This window comes from Trichinella spiralis, assembly GCF_000181795.1.
Source record: "Trichinella spiralis strain ISS 195 chromosome Unknown Scfld1557, whole genome shotgun sequence".
Lineage (NCBI taxonomy): Eukaryota > Metazoa > Nematoda > Enoplea > Trichinellida > Trichinellidae > Trichinella > Trichinella spiralis.
The window spans coordinates 767,647-794,770 of NW_003528496.1; the positions used below are offsets into that span (position 1 = coordinate 767,647).

The 27,124-nt window shown below is 34.7% G+C and overlaps 7 protein-coding genes across 7 annotated transcripts; 4 read left to right on the forward strand and 3 right to left on the reverse strand.

Moving 5' to 3' along the window:
• Window positions 1–1,953: 1,953 nt before the first annotated feature.
• Window positions 1,954–3,067, reverse strand: Tsp_04709 (conserved hypothetical protein). The gene is made up of 6 exons (XM_003369242.1): window positions 3,059–3,067; window positions 2,789–2,870; window positions 2,576–2,622; window positions 2,433–2,517; window positions 2,256–2,340; window positions 1,954–2,104 (listed from the first exon to the last, which is right to left on the reverse strand). Exons 1-6 carry the CDS (start codon window positions 3,065–3,067, stop codon window positions 1,954–1,956), a joined length of 459 nt encoding a protein of 152 aa, XP_003369290.1.
• Window positions 3,068–5,475: 2,408 nt separating this feature from the next.
• On the forward strand, window positions 5,476–13,730 carry Tsp_04710 (putative clathrin heavy chain 1). Its single transcript, XM_003369243.1, has 21 exons — window positions 5,476–5,517; window positions 5,939–6,146; window positions 6,211–6,360; window positions 6,419–6,528; window positions 6,997–7,062; window positions 7,153–7,266; window positions 7,724–7,897; window positions 7,976–8,173; window positions 8,504–8,602; window positions 8,662–8,850; window positions 8,963–9,265; window positions 9,649–9,867; window positions 10,174–10,392; window positions 10,461–10,913; window positions 10,968–11,160; window positions 11,223–11,380; window positions 11,440–11,821; window positions 11,896–12,407; window positions 12,517–12,687; window positions 13,033–13,254; window positions 13,569–13,730. Exons 1-21 carry the CDS (start codon window positions 5,476–5,478, stop codon window positions 13,728–13,730), a joined length of 4,344 nt encoding a protein of 1,447 aa, XP_003369291.1.
• Window positions 13,731–18,111: 4,381 nt separating this feature from the next.
• On the forward strand, window positions 18,112–20,704 carry Tsp_04711 (RPE-spondin). Its single transcript, XM_003369244.1, has 5 exons — window positions 18,112–18,634; window positions 19,585–19,806; window positions 19,870–19,981; window positions 20,040–20,158; window positions 20,550–20,704. Exons 1-5 carry the CDS (start codon window positions 18,112–18,114, stop codon window positions 20,702–20,704), a joined length of 1,131 nt encoding a protein of 376 aa, XP_003369292.1.
• A 1,121-nt stretch (window positions 20,705–21,825) lies between these two features.
• On the reverse strand, window positions 21,826–23,063 carry Tsp_04712 (hypothetical protein). The gene is made up of 2 exons (XM_003369245.1): window positions 22,797–23,063; window positions 21,826–22,110 (listed from the first exon to the last, which is right to left on the reverse strand). Exons 1-2 carry the CDS (start codon window positions 23,061–23,063, stop codon window positions 21,826–21,828), a joined length of 552 nt encoding a protein of 183 aa, XP_003369293.1.
• A 60-nt stretch (window positions 23,064–23,123) lies between these two features.
• Tsp_04713 (hypothetical protein) lies at window positions 23,124–24,824 on the forward strand. Its single transcript, XM_003369246.1, has 6 exons — window positions 23,124–23,502; window positions 23,599–23,696; window positions 23,758–23,853; window positions 23,981–24,166; window positions 24,308–24,469; window positions 24,624–24,824. The coding sequence occupies exons 1-6, from the start codon at window positions 23,124–23,126 to the stop codon at window positions 24,822–24,824; spliced, it is 1,122 nt and encodes a 373-aa protein (XP_003369294.1).
• Window positions 24,825–25,747: 923 nt separating this feature from the next.
• On the reverse strand, window positions 25,748–26,320 carry Tsp_04714 (conserved hypothetical protein). Its single transcript, XM_003369247.1, has 2 exons — window positions 26,228–26,320; window positions 25,748–26,026 (listed from the first exon to the last, which is right to left on the reverse strand). The coding sequence occupies exons 1-2, from the start codon at window positions 26,318–26,320 to the stop codon at window positions 25,748–25,750; spliced, it is 372 nt and encodes a 123-aa protein (XP_003369295.1).
• A 36-nt stretch (window positions 26,321–26,356) lies between these two features.
• Window positions 26,357–26,865, forward strand: Tsp_04715 (hypothetical protein). The gene is made up of 3 exons (XM_003369248.1): window positions 26,357–26,493; window positions 26,532–26,660; window positions 26,745–26,865. Exons 1-3 carry the CDS (start codon window positions 26,357–26,359, stop codon window positions 26,863–26,865), a joined length of 387 nt encoding a protein of 128 aa, XP_003369296.1.
• The last annotated feature ends 259 nt before the right edge of the window (window positions 26,866–27,124 follow it).

The following is a 27,124-nucleotide window of genomic DNA, read 5'->3' on the forward strand; positions in this document are numbered from 1 at the left end:
CATAGTATACAAGAATTGCAATTTGAATGTTTAATCAACCCAGTAGTCGGTTTATTTTAGATATTGAAAAAGAAATTTAATACAATTTACACAAAATGTATAACTACAGATATTTATATTAAACAAAATTGCAATTTTCTTATTTAAATAAAACATAAAAAGGAAAACAATAACTTTGGTGAACGGGGCAAAAGAAACATCGAAGAAATAAGATAAAATTCCCAGTCGGTTTACTTTAGATATTGAAAGAGAAATTTAATAGAATTTACAGAAAATGTATAACCACAGATATTTATATTAAACAAAATTGCAATTTTCTTATTTAAATAAAACATAAAAAAAACAACTTTGGTGAACGAGGCAAAAGAGACATTGAAGAGAATGAAGATAAAATTCTCATCCAAACTTGAAATACTTTCAGAAAACATAAAATATATCGATGCTAACATTCAGCAATCACCACTCCTAGTTTCAGCTGAAAACTGGCAGCTGTGGACAATTTATCAATTTCAGTTTTTCCCTTTGTACTTGTACCAAACCCCTTCAACTATCCTTTATCAGAACAATATCTGACAAACAGAAAAGAACCTTAGGCATAAATCTCATTTAATTGTTAGCTAAGAAGGTAATTTATATGACGAGTGAAAGCAACTGTTGGCTGACATTTCTTTTGAACACTATTTATAAATGCGGGTGGATAAATGTAAAACACTTTGGAAGCAGAAAAAAAGCGATGAACAGCACCATGCAGAAAAGCTGCTACAGCCGCTTCAAGTTCACTCTTCAGGGGACATCGCATACTTTGATGTCAGCACTTGTGCACCATTTGTGTGTGATTAATAATCTTCTGTCAACATCAACAAAAGGCATTGGTGCCACAGAAATATCAATCAACGTTGATCATCAGTTGTAGATAAAACGAGGAATGAAAACTAAACGTTGTTTCAAAATGATTATTTAACAATGGAATTTAAACCGTCAAATTTCTTTTCCTTTTGTCTTGCGTTTCAGTTCAGTGCTGAACATTCTGGTGTAACAGCCCGGCCAACTAATGACATCTGCTCTATTCCAGAGTCAACGGAAGAAAAGGAGGAAAGGCGGAGCTGACACGAACCACGTCGCTGTTACACACGGCTACAGTAATATATTTTAGACTTGAAGATCCAAGGCGGAGTACGGTAACTATGTGACGTGTAGCGAGTTTGTGTGTTCGTGGGTGATTGTTGTTCCAGATCGGTCTAGTTGTGATTTGTTGCGACGGTTGCTAATTCCTCGGTGTAATAAACGTTCGAAACGATTGTCTGGTGTTTGTTTTGTGACACAATCAAGCTAGATGTCTTCTGCAAGGAAAATGGGCGGCCGTAAGGTCAACGCAGACGGTGACGTCCCGGAAGAGAAGAATAAGGCGGAGTCTGAGCCGCCTACTGTGATGGAGAATCCGTTACAGAGGGTTATTAGCTGATGAGAGAACCAAGATCACACGTAATCATCCGAAATTTGGACTGGACGGCAATGAACAGAAAATGGACGCGGAAATGGATTCCGTTATTAGTAATACTGGAGTAAGCGAGAAGTACACTATGAAGCAGGAAGTAAAATGCTGCTGGGCATAAAGCTTGACGCAGCTAACTGATCTGGACAAATCAACCGGAACGGTGCATAAGCTATTTAGATGAATGCCGAGAAGATGCCCATGCATTCTACCATCAGCTGCAGCTGAATGAATTGAAAAGGCTTGCTACAGATATTCCGAGGCCGATATTGGAAATTTATGATGAGCTGGCAAGCGATGCATCCACCAGCTTAGGTACTTTTTGTTATTTTTTCTCGTGGGAGCAGGCCCGGAACACAATGTATTACAGCCGTTCGAAGAGATACCCACGACTTCTGGCCAGGCGGCAGAATCTGCGGCTTACTGCCCTGCAGACGACAACGAAATCCGGTGCGCAATTTTTAATGTATCATTCGCCGACCAATGATATAAATTTTTGCCAACGAGGCTGTGTGTGGCTGCTGGCTCAGAGTAACTGCTGGTGCCGGGATGGGACGCATTAGATTGTCCGCTGCTGGTACAACGAGTTGTTTACCTTTCCTGAGGCGTAAACTGCTACTCGTCGTATATTGCTTGACTGTTGGGAAAGATCTGCCCATGTATAGCCGAATATTTAAGTACTACATTCCAAAGCGGAAGAACTTGGCGTCGAATTTGATCTGGCGTAATTTGTTTGCGATTTCGAAATAGCCCTGATCCCGACTTTTCAAGGCAACTTTCCTCACACCCGGGTACAAGGTTGGTTCTTCCACTTTTGCCAAGCTGTTTCGGCAGGTCGGCCGGTTTGGCTTAAGAGCTGATTATATTAATAATAATCAGGAGGTAAGAAAAAAGGTTAAAATGCTGATGGCATTAGCATTTTTGCCGGTGCACCTTGTACCCACGGGTTTCGAAATCAAATGTTGGGACGTCGGGTCAAGTGGAAGCCTTGTTCCAGTATTTTCAGCAAGAGTGGCTTCCGGCCACTAAAATTCCGCTTTGGAATATCCATGGCGTGGCTGTGCGGACCATGTATAAAACAACCGCATGAACAAAAAAGCCGTAAGCACCACCTGGGATTCTCTCAGTTTCTACAAATGATCATCATTGATCTCTACGATTGTAGCACGATGTATATTTTTTATTCATTATTATTGTAATTATTGTAATATAGTTTAGATTTGTTGTTGATTATTATTGTTGTGGTTGGTTGTTGTTGTTGATTATTGGCTGCTGTTGTAACATAATGCTGTATACTATATATTTGCCTAATTCGGAAGCGCTTGTAGCGAAAAGCGGAAATGTTTCTGTGTAAAACAGTCTGCTGATTAGCACAGTCCTGAAGAAATAAAATTACAACAACAGGTCATTATTTGAACAGTAAATGTAAAACTGTGAACAAGCATTATTTTAAGCGCCAGTATGATTTTTCTATTGCATATTCATGTAAAACCAAACAAAGTAAATATAAATTTTGTGCTTAAAAATATGCACAGGAAATTCTCAGCAAATGTAATGAAGATAAACATTGGTCATGAGAATATTTACTTTAGAATAATTGTAATTACTTTAATGCAAAGAAAGTTGGCGAACACTATTCTGAATTATACGTAAAGAAACTGTTTTGAAAATAGAAATGTGATTATGTATGTCCATATAGGGTAATTTAATAGTGAAGCACTTCATATTTGGGAAAACTTTGATGGAAAACAATCATCCAAATTATGATCAAAGCTGAGTAGCTAATCTAATGCTATAAGTTATTCGACCAGTTAGTGATCAAAATTTGGTAACTAATAAAATAGCATAACTCGTTAGCCAATTACCGATCAGTTGCCTATGTTGTATGAAATGTAGATTTCAGAAAATTTTTCAAGTTTGCGCTCCACACGTTTTGCTTTTCATAAAAATCATATCATAAATATCATCACGCTCCCACGGTTATTGATTGTATATTTTGCTCGTTCGATTTAGTCAGCTCAAAGTTTTCATCTTGTTTTTGAAATGTCATCTGAATAACTTGAATTTATTTTGATTAAATCAGCGATTTGAACTTTGTATATGATGAGTAAATTTTGCTGAGAATATAAATTTTTATTCATCTGCATGTTCATATGTTGCTGCTTGCGTTATTAGTTGATTTTAATGTATTTCTGAAGCTAGTAAAATCAATTATAAACAATAATATCGTACTGAAATAATTTATATAAATTTATACCTAGTCGTCAAGTTGAATTTACTGTAAAATAAATGAATACTTCAAACTGAAAAAACAAGAAAATTGAGTTAGGTTTTTCTGTTTACATTAGAATGAACTAACCAAGCGTGACACGCCCTACGAGCCGATCAAGCTGTGACGTTAGATCAGCCAACGGTTGCTCATTACACCACGCGACGTTAACTGAATAAATAGACTACTTGGCCAGAAATGACTGTCAAGAATACACTGACAGACAAGTGGAGAAAGCTTCTGATTTTATTCCTCTGAAAATTAACAAACCAAAAAAACTATTCTCATAAAAAGTTTATTTTAATTTGCAATACATTAATTTTACTTTTTTACCTAGTTAACATTCACATCAGCAAATATGCTGATAATGTCATTTGAGATTATTGATTGATTATTATCATGAAAACATGCTAATATGCATCACTCATTGTCATATAAAATGAAAATTCGAAATTATAATAGCTTTTACAAAAATGTTTTTATAAAACATTTATAATAAGCAATGGAACTGTAAACAAAAGTTTAAGTCCGAAATCAGAGATTAAATTTCAACTTATCAAGCTTATGAAAATTTGTCTGCATTGCCAGTCTTGAATAATAGCAATCCATATGATGCATTAATCGTTAAAAATGTCAATGACAGCGTTGCGAACAACTGGTCATGTAATTGAAAGATCGGTGATGAAATGTCGATGATATATGAATATTCATTTATTCAAAAACAGCAAAAAACGTCTCTATACTAGCATTTTACATAAAAAATATCAACTATAGTTGAAATTATTGATAATTTTTACCTATAACTAACATGTTCTCATGATAAATTAATTGTTAAATTTGAAATAAAAATTTGATATCACAAAAATGTACGATCATTAAAGAGTCATCACTAACTCAAATTGTTCACAAATTAGTTCATTATTAATTGATCAAAACTGATTACAAGACAGACAAAAAGAATACAGAATTAGCCCACTGAAATAGCAACGTGGACAAGATTTTTCTTAAAGATAAACTAAAAAAAACATTTTGAATTTGAAAAGTTTCAATGAATAAAAAAATCCATTTCCCTTATCATTTCATTCCATTGTTACTTTAACGAATACTTAATAATGAATGAAATTTTCAAAACAATACTCTTTTCAAAGTACTGAAACTGTTCAGTGTTATTACATTCCAAAAGTTCATGCTCATCCTTTGTCGCGACATGTCACTACGGTCAACTTTACATTAAAAGTTTTGTTTCCGTTTCATCCATTCAAAATGCTTTTGAAAAATAAACAAATTTTTAAACATATAGTTTTATAACATCTAGGTCGTTTATTCGCTTTCCAAAAAGAAGATTAGTATTGGTGATTTTTAACAGGAATAATAAGTTATATGCGCATAAAATTTTCAGTTTCAATTGAAATTTAAACTCGTTATTTTTGAACACGGTTAGAATTAGAATATTTAATATTAATTTAACAATAATTTCACAAGATAACTATTTTTAACTTGAAGAATTTAAACTTATTTGACATTTTTATTTGTGCTTGATTATCCATAACACATTTTTGTACAGGCATACGGTTGTTTCATTCTTGTCCATCATTCTGGTATTACCGTTGTGTGACATTCTTAGTTGCAGTTGTCATATTTTCTCGTGGTTGCTTCACAAGTAATATCACAAACTAAAAGTTCTGTTGATTAATTTTTAATATCATCAAACGAAATGACGACATCTCTACCTATTCGATTTCAAGAACATGCTCAGGTTGTGTATATTTATTTAATTCAGTAAAGTTTATTTTACAATTTTTACATTTTCTTTGTGCAATTGTATGATTATGCAGAAATCTCATTTTTAATTAAAGCAGTTGGCATTTATCGAGTACTGAAAATAAATATTACCAAAATTAAAATTACATGGAATTTGAAGTAAACTGTTTGTGTTGTTTATTGCTCGTAAATAATTTCTGTTGAGCTTTCTTTATTTTTTGTGCAAATGTAATAATGTTTTTACTGAATGCATTTCATTTTTTGCCATATTTTAAATTGTCAGTTAAGATGTAATGTATTGCCTCAAAGTATTTTCTACTGAATATTTCTTCTATTCCTTTGTTAAATGATTTTAATTGATCATGGACTGTAAAGTGATATATGATATCGTATGCATAAGTTATGAAAATTTTTAGCTGCAAAATCTGGGCATCAGCGCTTCTAACATCGGTTTCAGTACTGTGACAATGGAATCGGATAAATACATTTGCGTTAAAGAAAAAGTGGGAGATTCTGCCCAAGTGGTCGTAATCGATTTGAATGACATCAGCAATCCTATGCGAAGACCGATTTCTGCGGATTCAGTAATTATGAACCCAGTTTCAAAAGTTCTGGCTTTGAAAGGTGAGAATGAATTTTAAAAAACAAAGGAGAAAGTTTCAAAATAATGGGAAGCTTTATTTTTTAGCAGGAAAAATGCTCCAAGTATTCGACATAGATGTGAAAAGCAAAGTGAAATCATGTCAGTTTTCGGAAGAAGTAGTGTTTTGGAGATGGCTTGATGTGAATAATATTGCATTGGTTTCGCCGACATCAGTTTATCACTGGACGATGGAAAGTAAAGTGTATTAGTTTTTGATATTTAGGATTGTTTTACATGAAGTTTTAAATTTCAGGTGAGTCTGTTCCAGTGAAAATGTTCGATAGAATGCAGTCGCTCAGTGATCGTCGAATTATCAATTACAAAGCAGATAGCAAATACATGTGGCTTCTTTTGATGGGCATAGTTAGTTTATTCAAGTCAATTTTACAAAACGCTAAAATAGGTTTATGAAATAAATTATGATAGTAATTGATTGATGCTCTCAGATTACTTTGAGTATTGACATTGACTGAATGCTGAATGGGCACGGTCAATTATGTTAATTGAGAATGTAATTGAATTATTTTATAATTGTATAGTAATTTTTACTGAAATGAATTACAAAAGGTAATGCTTCAGTGGGTAAATTTATTTTAATTTATTATTATTATGTAAATACAAATATTATTTTTATAAGGAATTATGGAAATTTAATCTAGCTGAAGCATTACATTTTTGAAAAAATTTCAGAATAGCCGTTCTGTTGTGATTGAAATTTTAATTTTATTATTATAGGATTCTCGTGCAGTAGGTCATATGCAATTGTACAGCATGGAGCGTCGTGTGAGTCAAGTTATTGAAGGTCAGGCAGCGTGTTTTATTAATTTCAAGTTTGGCAAAAATGAAGAACCAAGCACGTTGTTTAGTTTTGCCTCGCGACAGCAGGCTTTTGCAAAGGTATGTTGTATATAGATATATAATTCTTTTTGTTTTTTATTCTGTTTCGTCTGATGATTACTTATTTATTTATTTATTGAATCCTTTTAGCTACACATAGTTGAAGTTGGAACTGCATCTGGTAAAAATGCGACGTATACCAAAAAAGTGGTTGACTTGTTTTTTCCGGCAGAAGGTCAGCATGATTTTCCCATCGCGATGCAGGTTAGTGATAATATTTTTTTAACATTGTCAACTTATAATTTTCAGAATTGTCTCCATTTTTCTAATTAAACTGAAATATATGTAAATATAATGAATAATAATTGACCGTTTTTATTTTTGTAAATTCGATAAACACACATTTTGTAAAAGTGTACAATATAATGTGATTGATGTATTAAGTTGAACTGTTAGCGAAGGTGAAAGTTGTTGCTTTTTATTTTGTTTAATTCTAATTTTTATTATATAATTTGAATTTTGAGACAGCCGACAAACAGATATTTGATAATGAATAATAAGGTGATAATACAGTAATAAATTTTTAATTTATTTCATCATGTGAATTTTGAAGATGGAATTAAATAATACACAGTGAACAAGACTGTTTTGTTGTGTACGTATTTGTTGAGAATTGTGCGTTTATGTTCATTTTATTCAATGTGGGAAAATAATGGTTTAGGGAAGTGAAAAGCATGGTGTGATTTTTATCATTACAAAATGTGGTTACATTCATGTTTATGATGTGGAATTCGCAGTTTGTATTTATATGAATCGAATTTCAAACGAGACAATCTTCGTGACAACTGAATACCAATTAACATCTGGAATCCTTGGCATTACTACGAAGGGTCAGGTTAGTTTTTTACAATGGTTGATGGTGAAAGTGTGAAAAAAGCTTTCGTTTTTTTCTCTCTCTCTTTCACAATTTCAGGTGCTAAGCGTTAGCATTGACGAACAGAATGTCATTCCATACATAACGAATACATTGCAAAATCCGGATTTAGCTATGCGTTTTGCAGCTCGATGTGATTTGCCAGGTGCCGAAGATTTGTTTGTACGCAAGTTTACCACTCTCTTCAACGAACAAAGATATAGCGAAGCAGCGGAAATTGCTGCAGTAGCTCCAAAAGTATTATTTGTTCGACTAATTTAAATTTAAAATTGACAATAATATTTTATACAGTTCATTTTACGTACCCCGCAAACTATTCAAAAATTTCAACAAGTTAGTAAAGAAACGACCGGAGCTAACGCTATATTGCAATATTTTGCCATATTACTGGACAGAAGTCGTTTGAACAAATTCGAAACAATTGAACTGTGTCGACCAGTGTTGCTTCAGAATCGCGTGCAATTAATTGAAAAATGGCTTAAAGAGAATAAAGTAATGAAGAAGATTATTTTTTATTTTTTTTGAAAAAAAAAACTTATTAATTTACACATGTTTGTTGTTGTGCAGTTGGAGTGCAGTGAAGAGTTGGGCGATTTGATCCAAGCACAAGGGAAAGATACGACGTTGGCGTTGTCGGTGTATTTGCGTTCTCACTGCCATCCAAAAGTTCGTGATCAATTTGCAAATTGTAGAGAGTTATTATGTAATTTCTATTGCTCGTTTAGGTTATTTTGTGCTTTGCCGAAACTGGCAGTTTTGACAAAATTCTTTTGTATGCAAAGAGAGTTGGCTATCAGCCGGATTATGTGTTTCTATTGCGGCAAGTGATTCAGAAAAGTGGACCGGAAAAAGCTGTCGAATTTGCACGTATGTTGATTAAAGACGAAGAAAGACCTTTGGCAGATTTGAATCAGGTATATTTTAATTTTTACAAAAATATTCATCATTTGTGCACAAGTAAAATAAATGAGTGAATAATTTTTTCATTGATCATGTCAATTGTTGAATTTGTTTTTTTTAATTTAGATAGCAGATTGCTTTTTGGAAGTAAATCTCGTTCCTCAGTGTACTGCATTTTTGTTGGATGCTTTGAAGAATGATCGACCGTCAGAAGGTCCACTACAAACACGCGTGTTGGAAATTAATCTTTTGACAAATCCAGCAGTTGCCGATACAATTCTCCAGCAGAATATTTTCCATCATTACGATCGTGCGCACATTGCGCAGTTGTGTGAAAAGGTTTCACTGATGCAACGTGCACTGGAACATTACACAGATTTGTACGACATCAAACGGGCTGTGGTCAATACCCAGTCTTTGAATTTGGATGTAAGTCATGAACATATATAAATAAATATGTATGCATTTTTACAATTTTCATATCCAATAATAGTGGTTGGTGAATTATTTTGGAACGTTGAGTGTGGAAGATTCTATGGAATGTTTGAAAGCAATGTTGCAGGCGAACATTCGGCAAAATTTACAAGCTGTGGTGAAAATTTCGTCTAAATATTTTGAACAATTGACTACTCAGGCTTTGATTGATTTGTTTGAATCGTTCAAATCTTACGAAGGGTTGTTTTATTTCCTTGGTTCAATTGTCAATTTCAGTCAAGATCCTGAAGTACATTTCAAATATATTCAGGTGAGAATTATTATTATTATTATTATTATAAATTGTAATAGTTGGGGTTTTTTTTCGGCATATTCAGGCAGCTTGTCGCACTGGACAAATCAAAGAAGTAGAGAGGATTTGTCGTGAGTCGACCTTCTACGAACCGGAGCGTGTGAAAAATTTTTTGAAAGAAGCGAAACTTACTGATCAACTCCCTTTGATTATTGTCTGCGATCGGTTCGACTTTGTCCACGATCTTGTACTCTACTTGTACCAGAACAACTTGCACAAATATATTGAAGTTTTTGTGCAGAAGGTGAATTGAAGGGAAAAATTCTTTTCCTAATTTAATTTAATTAATTATGCAAAATAGGTAAACTCGGCTCGTTTGCCGCAAGTTGTCGGCGCTCTGTTGGATGTCGACTGCAGTGAAGATACGATAAAACAGTTGATTTTGCACACTCGAAATGCATTTTCCATAGATCAACTTGTTGAAGAAGTGGAAAAACGAAATCGGTCAGTTGAGTCGAAAGACCGACAACTTTTATTATAATTTATCTGATGTTGTGTGTGTGTGTGTTCGATTGATTGATTTTGTTGTGTTAGTTTGAAATTGCTGCAGCCGTGGTTGGAGACTAAAGTTCACGAAGGTGCCACCGATGCTGCCACGCACAACGCTATTGCGAAAATTTACATTGATAGCAATAACAATGCCGAGCGTTTCTTGAGAGAAAATCCCTATTACGATTCGCGGGTTATTGGAAAATACTGCGAAAAGCGTGATCCACATTTGGCTTGTATTGCCTACGAAAGGGGGCACTGCGATACGGAACTGATCAACGTAATTCAGATCATTATTACATAGATTTGTAATTGCTTCATTCATTCATCTTCTTCGTTTTTGATCAGGTTTGCAACGAGAATTCGTTGTTCAAAAATTTATCCCGCTACATGGTCTGTCGCAGGGACAGTGAACTGTGGAACCAAGTGCTGCAGGAGAGCAACCCGTACAGACGGCAGTTGATCGACCAAGTGGTGCAGACCGCGTTGTCCGAAACTCAAGATCCGGACGATGTGTCGGTGACGGTGAAAGCGTTCATGGCTGCCAATTTACCCAACGAACTGATCGAATTGCTCGAGAAAATTGTCCTGGACAACGGCTTATTTTCCGAACATCGCAATTTGCAAAATTTGCTCATTTTGACCGCAATCCGAGCCGACCGGCCTCGTGTGATGGAATACGTCCAACGGTTGGAAAATTACGACGCGCCGGATATTGCCAACTTGGCAATCACATCCGAATTGTACGAAGAAGCATTTGCAATATACAAAAAGTTCGACGTCAACACATCGGCTATAAAGGTTTGTTTTTAATTTGCTGTTATCGCCGTGAAATTGATCGTTTGTCGTTTGCAGGTTTTAATCGACAATATTGGCAATTTGGACCGTGCTTACGAGTTTGCCGAACGTTGCAACGAATCTGGCGTTTGGGCTCAGTTGGCCGCGGCGCAGCTTCGTCACAATATGGTCAAAGAGGCTGTTGATTCTTTCATCAAAGCTGACGACGCTTCTTATTACGTGGAAGTGGTTCAAACTTGCAGCAAAACAGGTTGATTGGATGAAATTGGAAAATTATTATTATTATTATTACTGTTTGTAATTTTTTTCAAGATCACTGGGAAGATTTGGTGCGCTATTTGAAAATGGCCAGGAAAAAAGCACGCGAATCGTTCATTGATACCGAATTGGTTTTCGCATTTGCCAAAACCAAACGTTTGGCCGAGATGGAAGATTTCGTCACAGGACCGAATCATGCTCAGATTTTACAAGTTTATTCAATAAAATTATCATAAATAATTTACCATCCGTCAATTCTTATTATTATTAGGTTGGGGAACGTTGTTTTGACGAAGGCATGTACGATGCGTCGAAAATTTTATTCAACAATGTCAGTAATTTTGCCAAACTGGCGATCACGATGGTACGTCTTGGTGAATACAATGGATCTGTCGATGCGGCAAGAAAGGCAAATTCGACCAAAACTTGGAAAGAGGTAACAGTAGTAGAACTGTTGAAGATTGCAATTTATCTGTATGTACAATTTGTCCCACAGGTGTGCTATGCGTGCGTGGATGCGGAACAATTCCAACTGGCCCAAACATGCGGATTGCACATTGTTGTCCACGCCGAAGAGCTCGAAGAATTGAATACTTATTATCAACAGCGTGGCTATTTTGAAGAGTTGATCAATTTGCTCGAAGCTGCATTGGGTTAATTAATTCATTCATTCATTTTTTAAATAAATATATATGTATATTTGAAAAATAATTCATTTCAATTTCAGGATTGGAACGTTCTCATATGGGCATTTTTACCGAACTTGCAATTTTGTATTCGAAATATAAACCGGAAAAGATGCGTGAACATTTGGAATTGTTCTGGTCAAGGGTTAATATTCCGAAAGTGTTGCGCGCCGCTGAACAAGCCCATCTGTGGGCAGAGTTGGTCTTCTTGTACGACAAATACGAAGAATACGACAACGCCGTAGTTACTGTCATGAAGCATCCAGTAGAAGCTTGGCGTGAGCAGCATTTCAAAGAAATCATCACCAAAGTGGCGAACATTGAACTCTATTACAAGGCGATGCAATTTTACCTTGATTACAAGCCGTTACTGTTGAATGATCTGCTGACCGTCCTGGCTCCTCGTATGGATCATACGCGAGCTGTTGCATTTTTTACAAAAAACAAACATCTACCACTGATAAAGCCCTACCTGCGAGCAGTGCAAAATCAGAACAACAAAGCTATAAATGAAGCGTTGAATCAACTGTTGATTGAAGAAGAAGATTATGCTGTATGTAACAGAATATTATTTTGTTTTGTTATTGCTTTTTCTTTATCTTGGATTCAATCAAAAATCAAATTATGCTATATATTATTAATTGGGATGAAATTTATTCCAGGGTCTTCGTGCTTCTATTGATGCATTTGACAACTATGATAACATTGCTCTGGCTCAGCAGCTTGAACATCATGAACTGATTGAATTCCGTCGCATCAGTGCTTACTTGTACAAGGGTAACAATCGCTGGAAGCAGTCTGTCGAATTATGTAAAAAGGATAAATTGTACAAGGTAAATTTCAATTGATTTCTTCCTCTTCTCTCCCCGCACACTTTAATCACACCTGCTATTATTCATTATCCATAGCACCGCATCTCGTATTGGTTTGCTCAAATGTATTTCAACAAACTGAACGTGAAAATAGATTAAATTTTTTTTTGCACATCACATTACAGAAGAAAATGTTCGATTTGATTTGTTCGCGTTTCACATTTTTTGTTCGTTTAATTTTTCAAATATTTTTCATCTTTACAACATTATATATATTAATTCAATAATAATACAATTTCATGCGGTTGTTGTTGTTGTTGTTGAGTGCACTGTTACAGAGTAGTGGTTTTGTACTCTGTTTTTCAGGATGCAATTGAATTCGCAGCAGAATCTCGCCAATCAGAACTTGCGGAAGATTTGATCTCTTACTTTTTGGAGAACAATTTGAAAGAATGCTTTGCAGCGACTCTTTATCAGTGTTACGATTTGCTGCATCCGGACGTGATTTTGGAACTGGCATGGAGACATGATCTGATGGATTTCGCGATGCCTTATATGATTCAAGTTCTTCGCGAACTCACCACTACGGTTAGTGGTTTAATTTTAATTTAGTTTGTTTTGTTTTTTTCTGTATATTATGTCAGCGAATTTATCGTAAAATTGAGTTCGTTTATAAAGAAAAACAACTTTGATAATCACTTATTTCATGGTGAAAATATGTTCACGTCTTGTGTGTGTGTGTGTGTAGGTGCAAACTTTAAATGAAGCGGAAGCGAAACGCAAAGAAGAAGCAAACAATGTACAAGCTCAGTCGACAGATATGATGATGCGTAAGTGGTAGAATGCATTAAGCAATGTTATTATAATAATAATAATAATAGATATTTTGCTTAGCTCCACAGTTGATGTTGACTTATGGAATGAATGCCCCGGCTGTTGCAATGCCCCATCAACAACAGCAACAACAACAGTCTGCACAGCCTGGTTCAGCGGCAGCGTATTCTACAAATGCATACTTGGGTTCTGCCCTGTATTCCAGCTATCCCGGTTATCGTATGCCATAGTGGAAGGCGATTTGTTTCCATTTTCGATTTAAACATTAACAACAATTGATGTGATTTGATTTTGTTTCTTTTTGAAATAATATCTTCTCTTACTTTAACAAAAGTTATTTCTATTTATTATATACAACGATGAAAATTTTATTAAATAATGGCAAATTAATTCTTTCTGATACACGTATGTTCTACGAATGCGATAGTTAATAATAATATTTATTAAAGGCTTTTCAGTTATATTTTTCCCCAGAATTGCAAACGTTTTTTTTTTATTATTTATTTAATCTTCCCAGTGATCATTCATTGTTCTGAATATTTTTTGTGATTGATGATAATAATTATTATTATTTAGTGTAAAAGTTTTATTTGCACTTTTCTGTAAAGAAAAGAGTTTTTCAGTTAGTGCTTTTTTGCGTACGCTTCTTCCCTTCTTATTTGTTCTGTTGATTAAGTGTGAATTTTTAAATATCACTTTCATATTCAAATGTATTATTTTTCTTTTCATAAAAATACTCATTCTTGTTTGGGAAATGTATATATTTTTTTATCTTTTTCTCGCAACCATTTTCTGTGCGTTGCATGAATTTCGTGATGCATGATGAACAAAATCAGTCGAAATTATTCAACTTTGGAAAATTGGAAATAATAAAAATGAAGCGAATATTATTGTTATTATTATTAGATCAGTCAGTAGTAGAAGTAAATCGTAATTTATAAGTTATATTGATTAATGAAATTGATTCGTGAAGATGATTATTTGGGTTGTGTTGGTTTGTCTTTACTGAAATATATATAATAGCAATGATTTCAGTTGTAATATTTCAGAAAATAAAAAGCAGTTCAAGTAAGTGATAAAACGAAAGTTTTATTTTGTAGAAGTAGGCATTTTTGATGAAATTCCAAATATTAGACATTGCATACAGTATTATTGGCATATGTAATTGCGCAATTTTTAGAGAATAAAACGAAAATTTTGTACGATTTGTATTTTACAAGACAAAATGAATTCTCAATATAATTATTATTGAGCAAATGATGACTAGATGTAGTTGTAAATTTAGGTGTACAAAGACGAGAATTAGAGGCAAGTGGAAAATGGAGATGGACATGGGGAAAGTGGCTTCAGGAGAGGAGAAGTTTTGAAGAGAGAGAAGAAGATTGATCACTTACGTGTGAGGAACAAAGATTAGTGGTGAATGTTATTGGTAGAAGAAGAAGAAGAAGAAAATTGATTCGCTTTTTGACTTTGTGCTTGAACGCTTACAAATTCATTTGCCGAATGTTTCGATTTTAGCAGTTCGCCGGCAAATTGAACCACTGGATGTTGGATAACTTTGCATTTTCCCATTTTCATCCACTTTCCATCATTGAATTCAAATTTCGTTACAACATTCATTCGATCCAATTTTGTTTTATGTGAGAATTTATATTGATTTATTGTAATTGTGATCAGAAAAATAATTTGACTATAATATGATTATTCTTATTGTTCATCTTTCAAGTATCATCATCATCATCATCATCATCAGTGTTTATATATATATATACATATGCTGTTTGAATTTTATTTCTTATTCATGTTAAATTTAGAAAAATTTTTCAATTCATTTAAATTTTAGTTTCAGTGAGATTATTTTTTTCTTTTGGTATGTTTTTAAAGTTTCAAAATTTTCTTATTACTTTAAACGAGAAACAGCACTTGAGTGGAGAATGTTTTTTTCTTTTCTATAGTTGTTTTGAGCGTTTCGCATTATATTATTTTCTTCCCTTCAGCAATAGTGAATTAATTATAATTAGTGATGAAAGAAAGCACAATTTTCAAGTGTTTCTAAATGTAATATTTTTAGTTTAGTAGTAATGTTTAATACTAGCAACTGCTTGAAGTGAAAACCACTTTATCTTCCTTCTTTTCTTCCTTCCACTGCTGAAGTCATTAGAATCATCGTCATTATTAATAGTGGTGGACAAAAACAATGTTTATTTCATTTTTCTTCCTTGAATATTTAAGAACTTTGTCTTAAAAACTTATCAACTTTCAACTAATTATTATTATTATTATTATTATTGAAAAGTTGAAGCACTGTTGTTTCGTGGGATTAGATTTAAAAATTTCAATGTTATTTTTTCAAAATTTTGTTTCTGTATTTGAAACTGAAAATTTTCAATCATTCATGCATGCTGTATTTTGGTAAGATTTATTAATTTGAAAAGGCTTGAATTTCTAAAATTTAAATTAATGAAATTTTCATACTAGCTGAGCAAATATTTTCATCATAAATAAAGAATAAATTACAATTTTACTTTACTCTTTTCTCTCGTTCAAAGTTCTCTTTGATTAAAGCTAATAATAATAATAATAAGCATGATGAAATCGGTTGTCAATTTACACTTTTCACTATATGCCATTTTACTGGTTTTGTATGAAAATTAATAGATATTTATTTTAATCTTTTTTTCACACGAAAATCCTTTTTCTCTTGTTATTCTTTTAAAATGCATTTCAACTTTTTTTTCTTCAACTTTAACATTTTTCAACAAATTGAACATTATTCTATACATGGACTAATGTATTTCAAAAAAAAGCAAAAAATGAATTATTAATACAGAAATTATATATTATATTATATATAGTTATAGAAATTTCAAATAGAATTAATAATTACTGAAATAACATTTTTGTAAAATTTTTCTAATAGACATTCTAGAATTTTTGAACAATTAAAAATATGCTTAAATTTTCAACTTTTATCTTTTGTATAGAAGAATTATAATTTAAAACTTTCCTATTGCCTGAAAATAATTTTAAAACATCTCCTACTGTACGTGTGTGAATTATAATGTTTCTCGTTAAAAGTGACCAACAAATCATCGGAATATTTGCACTTTAATTTTCATTTATATAGATCAATTTATTTCTTCTGGCATTCTTCTGAACTACGCAAAGGTGTGTGGTTATTTGAAAATAGATTCTATTTCAGTTTAATTTATTTTCATTGATAAAAAAAATGTCCTTGTTCACATGCTGAAAGCAAACGTAAGTTCAATTCATGCATTGTATTTATGTTTTTAAAAAATAAATCATCTATTTTATTATTGCGGTTATTTTTGTGCATAATTTTACTTTTTAATCAACAAGTCCGTTCAATCAATAAATAATATGCGCAATACAGCTGGTGGTCATCAATTGAATGTTGAAATCTTTTCACGGGATAACATTTTAACAGCAAATTATTCAAAATATTGTTGATTATTATTATTATTAAACTTTATCAAAATATGAAATGCTGAATAGTTTGTTAAAATTAATTTTTTAAAATAATTTATGCAATATCAACTGACAAACTTTTGACAGTTTTGAATTTTTCAACATTCAGATCCGTGTTCAATCTTTAAACTTTAGTTAATCAAGATTCAAATTGTTCAATTGCATGTTGATTTTATCGATTATTGAGATTTTACACGAAATTATGGTTGTCTATTTATTTATGAATGAAAATGTAACTAAATATGAAAATGAAAATATTATCAGCGTTTTGGTTTTTTAATTTCACTGAAATTATTGAATATTGGTGTAGGTTTCAGTTGAATAGAAATTTACAAAGTTATTTGTTCACAGTGTGAAATAGAAAATGAAAATTTGTGGCATTATTTCATTTCTCACGTTAAGAATAACAGCGTTATGATGCATTGATTCATTCGTTCATTCATTGAAAGGAAGTTGCTTTTATTTTTCGTCTTTCTCGGTATGTGTATGCGTGTTGCAACTTGTAAAACTGATTAAAATGAATTTTCACACGGAAAAAATCTACTCGATAAAATTGACAATATCTTTTTTAATAATGATCGCTTGTTTCTTGGCCCCGACATTGGTTTGCTACTTTTGAACAATTCTTACTGCACTGCTCCCTCCAATCAGTCAATCAAACAATGAAAAGATAATAGTAATTCTTTTCAAAAAGAATAGGCATACTGTGGAATTAATAAAAAATTTTTTCATTTTTAGCATTTCTGTCCACCTAATAATATAGTTTAGCTTTGAAAATAATTTCTTTCTTCTATTGCGGAATTATATACACCTATGCACACATATATAATATGTGAAATATGGCAAGCAATTTATTTTCACAATCGTTTTTTTCACTTGTTAATTTTAATAAAAAGAAAAATTATATTAAATCTACATCTGCATAATGTGATGATGACAATAGAATAGCCGGAAAATTTAGGGTCATAGCATTGCGGGTATTTGTTTGTTGTTGTTGTTGATTGGTTGGTCGCGTTTCGATTGTCGTGCGATTGTAATTGGATGCGAATATTTTTCTAGCATATTTAGCAGCGGTTGAAGTGAAGCGATCTGTATAAGTGAATTTGAAAATTTCGATACACAATGGTGGCATCTTTGGGCTTGTTGTTCTGCAGTATGTTGGCAATTGTCGCTCAGCTGGAAGTCATTGTTGGAGCCGGCTGTGCTGCCAGCAGACTTTGCTGCTCCGGCAGAAATATCACTTGCGTGGCAGTGGACAATGTGCTCATTAATGTTCTACCTTCGAATAGTCAAGAAGCTCGAAAAGCTGAATATGTGCTTGTACCGCAAGAGCACGGCCCGGGCAAGAACAAGTGGAAATTGTTCCGGTTCAAACGTGACAAGCTTGCCGACAACAGCATTGATCCTGATTTGCAAATAACCGACACCGATACGGATCTTTTACCCTTTCAACCGTCCACATTCACATTGGATTCAGAATCTGAAAGTTGGAACAAAAATACAATCTACCAAACCGAGGCTAACGTTGAAGATAACAATGACGAACTTTCGTTCTCGTTGCCCCGTAGAAACAACCTCTGCTATTGTGATGAAGCTTGCATCCGTTTGAATGACTGTTGCACGGATTATCATTCTGTTTGTCCAGGTATGAATGATGCTTTTTCCATTTTTTGATTCATTGATTTATTTATTCTCGACGATATTATTACATTATTATTATTACTTTATTGCAATTATTACAAGAAACAATACAATATGTTCAGCTTAATCAAATTTGATACTATTTTTTAATACTAATGTGTAAAATAATAATAGCATTTGATGATACAAAGAAGTTGTTTAAAGATATTTTTTTCTTAAAAAAATAGCAATTTTATATAATAATTCAATGAACATTCATTATTATTATTATTATTATTATTAGTAATTTTTGTAATAACTTCGTAAAAATATTTTTTGAAATTGTTCATTACAATGAGGAAAATTTGCAAAACTAATATTCCAAAAAGTGCATTTTGTTGCTTGTCTATTGCTGTTATCTCACAGCAGAAGCAATTGTGCACAAGTGCCATTTTGCAATCAACAATGACCGCCGACCCTGGTGCTCACTGATGTTGTTGTACCGGCAGTGAATAATAGAGCTCTTTGTCGTTCATTTTTGCAGTGCAACGCAACGATGCATAAAATATCCAATGACCATGAATAGCTCAGGAAATACCTACTCAAATATTTCTGATAAATACAATTTTGTCATTTAACTAACGCTTTTATATCCTCCTCTCATTTAATTTGATAAAGTACATTTTCATATCACCTTTTACATTGTTGCTGCATTTACTCTGCTTGACAATCGTGTTTGTTGTACATTTCTGATAATTTATCTCTACAACAACAACAGCAACAATAGCAATTACTACATACATACATCCTCCAACCGATGTTTGCATTCAAAATAGATAATTATAAAATATTGTAAATAAAGTTAACAAAAAAACAACTTTAAATTAAAATAAATTTGCTGCATGCATTGATTTCTTAAATCTCAATTCAAACAAAATGCTCGACTATTTTTCAATTTTTTTCCACTTTCAACAGTAACCGACTGTCAAGTCAGCGAGTGGGCTTCTTGGTCAGCTTGCAGGAGTTCCAGTGAAGAAGTTGAATCGAAAAAGGAACCGTTTTGCGGTCACGGAATCAGCAGCCGCCACAGGAGAATTGTTCAGTTGCCAAAGTTTGGTGGACTGGCATGTCCAATTTTGGAACAACAACGTTCCTGTTTTGGAGTATACGAACCACACTGCCAGAAACTTTTATCCGGTACGTTTGTATTTAAGATTTAAATTTTCCAACGCTTAACTTCCAATCAATAATAATTTGCAGAAGTGGCTCTGCTGTTGCCTTACAAGTACAATTCTGCCCGGCGTTTAGCACAAAAAGGAAAATTATATTACGATTTACCAAGAATGATATCAAAACTAAAATCAATAAAAAGGTGATGCTAATTTTTTATTTTTTATTTAATTTTATTAATCAATCTTTTTCTTTTTCAGTCATTGTGTAATATTTGAAACCGAATGGACAAATCCAAATTGTGTTGATCCATTGCAAGAACCGCATCGAATGGTTTGCGTTGAATGTGATCCCCGAGCGCAATTGAACCATAAAAAAGGTAAATGCACCGGCCAGGGTGTACTCAAACAGTCCACGCCCTGGAATTTGCTTTATACAAAACACTGCTTTGGTCGGTGGTCAAAAACTCAAAGCACAAGCAACTGCCGATGTGATGTTGATCATCCTGATCTCCCTAGATACATTTTCGTATAAATCAACTAATCAATTATTTATTTTGCTTTACTCGTTATCATTATTATTATTTTATCAGTGACTTCTTATTTTTCATCTATTTTCAGTTATGCATACTATATTTATACATGATTTACAATCGATGCTCTTTTGTTGTTGCATAAAAACAAAAGTATATTTACATTTTTCATTGCAATTCATGACAAAAGTTCAATCATTTTGTGCATGATCTTGAACGCATGATGATAAAAATTCAGAGCTTATATACCAAGCGAGTAGACAAAGGATAATGGCTGAGAGAATTCACGAACAAAATGCGCAATCTGACTGGCCAATACAGATTTCAGGTACCGTCTTCAAATCTTCGAAGTCAATTGTTATTTCGTCATTTTTCTATCTGTGCGACCTTTAGTGTTCTCCATATATGACGATTATCACTAGCTATACTTATCGCATTCTTATTCTCATTGATATAACATAATGTAATATGCATAATACAATCTATAAGGCTTAAGTGAAATAAATTTCCACGTTAATAATATTTTCCATGATGTACAATGTAAATGGAATGTACATTCCAAAAAGTATACATTTGATTCTTCTGTCATGTTCAGAAATTGTTACATCGTTCATATTTCGGGTCATACTGACCCGTGTCTTTGCTTTAAATTTTGCCGAGTAGGCTTAATGAATTGAAAAATTTTTTGCTAAACAATCTTTACTGTTGTTTTCTGATAAGATAAGCAATGCGGCGTTAATTTTCATTTTTAAACTGATGTACATACGAGTTATTTGTTTTCGAAAAGCAAGCAGTAGATACAAACATGAGCTTTACATCTATTTATATTTGTTGCATTTCACACAGCGGGTAGATATTTTTTTGTCTGTAGCGTCGCAAAGTTTACATCTGAAATGCATTTTGTTTGCACTATGCTTTGTGACGTTCTTTGTTCTTCGCTTTGAACTTTCTGCACAAAATAAGCTGACGTCAAAGGTCGTGGAAGTCGCTTCCTAAGAAGAATTTGTGGCCTGACCAACGCCTTTCCTAGTTCTTCCAGGTACAGGCAACGCCGGTACATTTTTCTGGCATTCTACTCAGGGTTGCAGTGTATCCATAATAGGTAGCTGTTATTCGCAGATACATCAATGATGTTGTAGAAAACGGCCAGAGGCCAATTAACAGTCACATGCTGACAGGTGCATTATGCAACCATTTTATTCATGTTGACACACCATCTTTTGTGGCGTTATAGTCGAGAATCATTTCTGGTTAAGAGCCTCTGTCGGTACTTAGGGACACGTCCTTGTGCACTGTACTTAGGACAAGCACAATCCTGTGCTTTTCAGGAATGTAGGAAACTGCTGTGCATGGCTCTGTGAACACAAACTTCGACGAGTGAACAGTTCGCAGTCATAATGCCAAAAGATATTGCGGTAGTTCAGGTTTGTTTCTCTTTATGGTGCCAGTAGATACCCTGGGAGATCATATATCCCCAGGAGCAGCACCTTGAAACGAAAGCAAGTTTTGCTGGATTAAGACGGGATCCTTACTATTGCTAAAAGTCTAACCAATGCAGAGTTTCTACGTGAAGAAACGAAGAATCCTATTGCTACGCCACGCAAACATCCTGTGACTCGACTCGTCATCTGGTCAACATACAACGACATTGGGGAGATGGTCCAAACTGGGGGAATTTTTGCTTGCGCTTTCCAATTGGTTGTTAAAAAATCGCTTTCCCATTGGATAATAATGGCGTAGGGTCTCATTGCATACTTATGGCGCCATGATATTGGTTCTCTTATCAAACTTTTCATTGGCTCAAATTATTCTGTTTTGGTTAGTTGTAATATTTTTTATTTAATTGGTACAAATGTTTCGATACGTAATAATTGATTACGTAACATTAGTATATTGGATGTCAGGTTTGTCAGATGCGGTTGCTTTTTCATTTGTGTATAAATATTTATTCTTTAACTTGACAGTTTTTAGTAATCAATGTTTGTAATACAATTAATTTATATTAGTTTTTATTTAAAAAATTAATTATTAAATTAAAATTTTAAAATCAGGTTATTATTATTATCGTAACTAAATGAAGTTTAATGAAACGAAATAGCACTAGGTCAACAAATACAGCAAAATAATTTTTTATTTTTCAACGCTCAACAACAACAATATCAACAGTAATTAACAGAGAATGGTATCAATAATGAACAACAGTAAATAAAAAATAATAACAAGAATAAGTTAAATAAACAGATATAAGTGATCAATAATAGCAAATAGAAACAATGAATAAATAAAATATAATACAAAACCACCACTTGGAAGGTGTCAGGTACGCCAAAACTTCGAGATACTGCTCCAGCGTACGCTTGCTGCTGGTGTATTCACCGGTGTATATCATAACCCGCCGTTGCTTCTCTGCATAAGTTCGGTTTATCCGTCTTAAGCAACCAGCGGCAGGATCTCTTTATAGCAGCTGGTTGATAAGTATGCCCACCACACCCTGTTCTGCTATCAAGAGCTGGAGCAGTTCATCAAACCCGACATGGCTTTTATCCGCTTTTTTGTAGAGCCAATTATACCAACTTTCCAAGTGGTTACTGGTTCTAATATGTACATTATGTACATTCCAAAGCGGCAGTCTATCATCGGTCATCACTCCTGCCAAAACTAATGAAATGGTAGGGCCATGGTACCCATAGTGCCTTCTTGAATGATACCAATCAATTTGCAGTACAGGAAGTAAAGCGGTGGCCTGGAGCATTCTTATCTTTCTTTTTGCTTCTTCTTCAGTTCTTCTTCAGCCGAGCTCACCGACTTTCCTATGTACCACTTGGTAGAAGTGGAAGTAGCAGCCCTGTACCCGCGTATTCGGAAAGTATCCCCGAATTGCAGGTATCAGGGCTGTTTCAAAATCACAGATAATGGTATCTGGATTAACCCTTGGGTGGTATCTGGATTAACCGGCGTGCGTGATCCGACCGTTAGTGGTGGCGTGAGGTCCGCTGGACCCCTCCTCGCTAATTCCCATTTATTGAAGTTGGAACCAAATTTTTTCAGCTTTTTGCAGTCGTATTATATACTTTATTATTTTTTCACTGCGCATTTGTTTCCCAGACAGAATCTCTCATATAATTTATGTAGCAAATGTTTGGTTTTATGTATGCAGCAGCTGACGCTCAGCTGTTGTGAACGTGAGAATGGTCCTTTGTATTCAGAGTTCACAAATGATATTTGTTTTTATTCTCTGGAAAGTGCAAACTTTATCTACAATCATAAATTCTATGATTAATCATCAGTGACAACCTCCTCTGCGGCTTTTGCAGCACAATCCATACACAATATTGTTGAATGGAAAGAGCATATATGGCTTGCACATTCGCTGCAAACTGTTTTAGTTTTTCTGTCTTCCTTTCTTGGACAAAATTTGCATCTCTTTTTTTTTATTTCGATGCCAGTATCTTGCGTGGTACTTGGTCCAGGAAGATGAGCATCAATCTGCAGCCGCAGTTTTTCTGTCAAACTTTTGCAGTCCAGGCGGCTTCGCAGATAAGGTTGGAGCAGCTCGAATGCTATGTTTTTTATGAAATTTTTTCTCTTGCCGCTTTCTCCACTGTTATGCTGGTGTATCACGCAAGCATTTATCACTGAAACATTTAACAGGTGGAAAAATATTGCCAGTGGCCAGCGTTGGCTTTTTCTTGCTGTATTGTAACACTGAGCCAGCTGATCCGCACGGTCGACACCACTTTTAGTTTTGTTGTAAAATACAACAATTTCTGGCTTCTCTCGTTGTCCAGTGGAAACGATGCTTCCGTCGTGATGCATGCTGCTCAACAATATAACGTTCTTATTCTTTTTTGGCACGTAAGATACCAGAGTCATATTTTTCTGATATCCAAATAGGCTGCTGTTCAGTTCTCTATGTTTGGTCTCAATAAAGGCTGCTGGAATCTGCCTTTTGTTTTTCCTCATGGTCCCGACAGCAGTTAGCTTCTCCTTCAGTAGGTCTTCTACCAAGGAGTAGCTCATGAACCAGTTGTCCATGGTGATGTTTCTTCCAGTTCCGACTATTGCAGAGCAAAGCCTTTTGACGACTGCTGCGGGAGAGGTGTCCATTTGATGAGGCCCTTCATTTTGCTTGCCTACGTAAACCTCCATTTTGGAAACGTAATACGTTTCTGAGTCCGATAATTCAAAAATCTTAATGCCATATTTAGCAGCCTTGGTAGGGATATACATTCGAAATGGGCATCGGCCTTTGAAGGAAACTAACACTTCATCAACAGTGACGTGCGCGGAGTGCATATAATTCTCTGTGCAGTTCCTTACAAAGGTGTCAAATACCATTCGAATTGCAGCAAGTTTGTCTTGCCGTTTTCGCTCAGAACGTGTTGCATGGTCGTCAAAGCGCAAACAACGTAGCAGAAAGCGCAGTCGTTGGAGAGACATCGTTGAGGAAAAAATTTCAACACCAGTACCATCAGTATTATATAAATCACACAGATTGAGACGATTGCTTTGAAAGACACCCGCTAGTAGCAATAAACCAAGCAACGCCTTTATTTCATTTTCATCTGTATCTTTTGCGCTTCTCTCTCTGACATACTTAGTTCGGATTTTTCCAATATATATGTTCGTATTGAGGACGATAACATCAATAATATCTTTGGTCATGAATAACGACCATATTTCAAAGGGCGTTTTGGCATGTCTGGCTGCACTTCTTGGGCCTTGCCTTCCGGAATATATGTTATGTGGTCTTGTTCGCACATTTTTCGATAACAGTTGCTTATTCCATAAACAGACACGATCCCTCCCGATCCATGAATCAGAGCGTTCATGTATAACTTCTTCAGTTTCACCATCTGATGACAAAGTGCCGCTAAATTCTGAGGATGAATCATGATCACTCTTCTCAAAATAGTCAGAATCGCTGGCACTGCTTATATCACTTTCCTCAAGAGAATCATTTAGGATGTCTAACAAACCATCATTATCAGATCCTGTGAGTGACATTTCTAAAATTTTGCGACATTTGACATGAAATAAATAAAAATTCGCATAAAATAAAAAAAATTAAAAAAAAGACACTAAAATTAGGTCAAAATTTGCATAAAAAAGTTAATAAAAAACCAATTATTACCGTTCACAATTAAGTAGAAAACACGTAGCCAAAGAATGAGCGATAGCGACTGCACAGTTTGAGAGAAAATTGGATAAATGAGAAAGATATATGAAAGGTAACTGCTCAACACAAGTCGCAGATATGACCGCGCCAACTGACGAAAATATCCTACAGCCATTTCTAGGAAGCTATGAAAAATAACAGCTGTCAAGGTTTTCGAATTCTGCCAAAACAGAACAAGAAAGTTTTCGGGTGGTCCGCTGGACCCCGCGCCACCATTTAAGGGTTAAGGTCGACCTCCAGAATTGGCGCTTTGTTTATTAAAGCTTGAACCCAAAAGTGCCAATATCTTTACCAGTACATAAACAATAGACTGCTGGCACCAGTTTACCGGCCACAAAGGCAGAGATGACAAAAAGCTGTTGATACCATTCAGGTACAACTTTGAATGTACCATCCATGCCCCAAGTTTTGGTTTTCCCCAGCAGTCTAATGTTTTTACCGGTCGCAAACACCACTATGTGCCTTGATGCACTCTGCCACAGCAAAAGGTCTTCATCGGCCACCTTTGTCCTAAATGCGTCAGGGATTTGCAGGTCCTGACGATGTTCAGGCATTTTAGGAAACCGCTTTGACCGCTCGTTGTACATCGTGGACTATACCCGTTTGAAAACTGGATAATAGCCTGATGTAGATGGCTCAGCGGAGACGGCGGAGGCTTCCTCGTCGCATTTGGCGGGGATGGATTTCGTTTCTTCCGCGCTTCACTTTTCCAAAACCGCCATTTTTCCATTCTGTACGTCAAGTGCGGATCCACCGGGCATGCTTCCATGTGAGGGGTCTGCCTGAGCACAAATGTCACATCCAGGTTCGTGGATATTGAGCCTTTGCATCCCTTCTTGTCCTATACGTTAACAAACAAATTGTTAATGACAAGGAACACATTTGATACATTCAACACATACTTTTGCTTACTTCCAACCCTTCCTCCGTTTACAGGAGATACGCTTTTGCCGTCTGTTCCGTCACGGGTGTTTCTTGTCTTGCTCGCACACACCCGAACAACGTTTTCCAGCTCGTTCAGATTTTACGATATCGTTTCAGTAGTCTATGCTTTCATCTTTCATCTTTCACTAATCCGAGTGCACCATTTCCATGCGAGGTACCATTTTCTTCAGCTACAGTCAAATTTCTGTCTCCTGAGAGTAGTCGATGTAATCCAAATGAAGTCACGTTCTTCGAGTTCTGACTTCGCTTACAATCGACCGTATAGTGGCCTAGTCTCAAGCAGCGAAAACAGAATCTATGCTTTTTTAGTCATGCAACCGTTCTTAGATTTCTGAATGCTTGTGTAAAAATGCGAAGAAAGTCTCAACTTGACCTGGATCCTCCTCAGTTTCCAGGATTTTGTCTTCCCACAAGCTTAGCATCTTCTTAGGAAGGAGACGTTTGCAGAGAGTCAAGATGATATCTGATGCAAACTGGATTCCAGCCGTATCTCTGTTCAATGCTCTTAGAGTTCTCACGTGAGTCACAAGCTCATCGTGCAATTCATGCAATGTCCTATAGCCGTTTGGTTCACGGAGAACTGTTCGTTGAGCGCGTCAATTCAGTGCAAGTGTTAAGGTGGATCTTTTTACTTTTGTAAACAGAAACAATGCAAAAATACAACACGCTCGTCTCAAAGTTAGCAAACC

Bases quoted from the DNA above. Each gene is read 5' to 3' on its own strand.
- Tsp_04709 (XM_003369242.1), bottom strand. The intron at 2,518-2,575 runs GTTGTTTTATAC...GCGGAATTTTAG, and splicing joins ACGGCTTTTTTGTTCATGCG to TGGCCGGAAGCCACTCTTGC. The intron at 2,341-2,432 runs GTACAAGGTGCA...TCAGCTCTTAAG, and splicing joins TTTGATTTCGAAACCCGTGG to CCAAACCGGCCGACCTGCCG.
- Tsp_04710 (XM_003369243.1), top strand. From the start codon at position 5,476: ATGACGACATCTCTACCTATTCGATTTCAAGAACATGCTCAG. The intron at 9,868-10,173 runs GTGAATTGAAGG...AAATTGCTGCAG, and splicing joins TTGAAGTTTTTGTGCAGAAG to CCGTGGTTGGAGACTAAAGT. The intron at 12,408-12,516 runs GTATGTAACAGA...AATTTATTCCAG, and splicing joins TTGAAGAAGAAGATTATGCT to GGTCTTCGTGCTTCTATTGA.
- Tsp_04711 (XM_003369244.1), top strand. From the start codon at position 18,112: ATGGTGGCATCTTTGGGCTTGTTGTTCTGCAGTATGTTGGCAATTGTC. The intron at 19,807-19,869 runs GTACGTTTGTAT...AATAATTTGCAG, and splicing joins CTGCCAGAAACTTTTATCCG to AAGTGGCTCTGCTGTTGCCT. The intron at 20,159-20,549 runs GTAAATGCACCG...ATAAAAATTCAG, and splicing joins GCAATTGAACCATAAAAAAG to AGCTTATATACCAAGCGAGT.
- Tsp_04712 (XM_003369245.1), bottom strand. From the start codon at position 23,063: ATGCTCCAGGCCACCGCTTTACTTCCTGTACTGCAAATTGATTGGTAT. The intron at 22,111-22,796 runs GTGGGCATACTT...GAATAATTTGAG, and splicing joins TGATAGCAGAACAGGGTGTG to CCAATGAAAAGTTTGATAAG.
- Tsp_04713 (XM_003369246.1), top strand. From the start codon at position 23,124: ATGTACCACTTGGTAGAAGTGGAAGTAGCAGCCCTGTACCCGCGTATT. The intron at 23,697-23,757 runs GTTTTTCTGTCT...TTTCGATGCCAG, and splicing joins ATTCGCTGCAAACTGTTTTA to TATCTTGCGTGGTACTTGGT. The intron at 23,854-23,980 runs GTTGGAGCAGCT...AAATATTGCCAG, and splicing joins CAGGCGGCTTCGCAGATAAG to TGGCCAGCGTTGGCTTTTTC.
- Tsp_04714 (XM_003369247.1), bottom strand. From the start codon at position 26,320: ATGCAAAGGCTCAATATCCACGAACCTGGATGTGACATTTGTGCTCAG. The intron at 26,027-26,227 runs GTACAGAATGGA...GAACATCGTCAG, and splicing joins CCGGTGGATCCGCACTTGAC to GACCTGCAAATCCCTGACGC.
- Tsp_04715 (XM_003369248.1), top strand. From the start codon at position 26,357: ATGACAAGGAACACATTTGATACATTCAACACATACTTTTGCTTACTT. The intron at 26,494-26,531 runs GTTTTCCAGCTC...ATATCGTTTCAG, and splicing joins CTCGCACACACCCGAACAAC to TAGTCTATGCTTTCATCTTT. The intron at 26,661-26,744 runs GTTCTTCGAGTT...ATGCTTTTTTAG, and splicing joins TGTAATCCAAATGAAGTCAC to TCATGCAACCGTTCTTAGAT.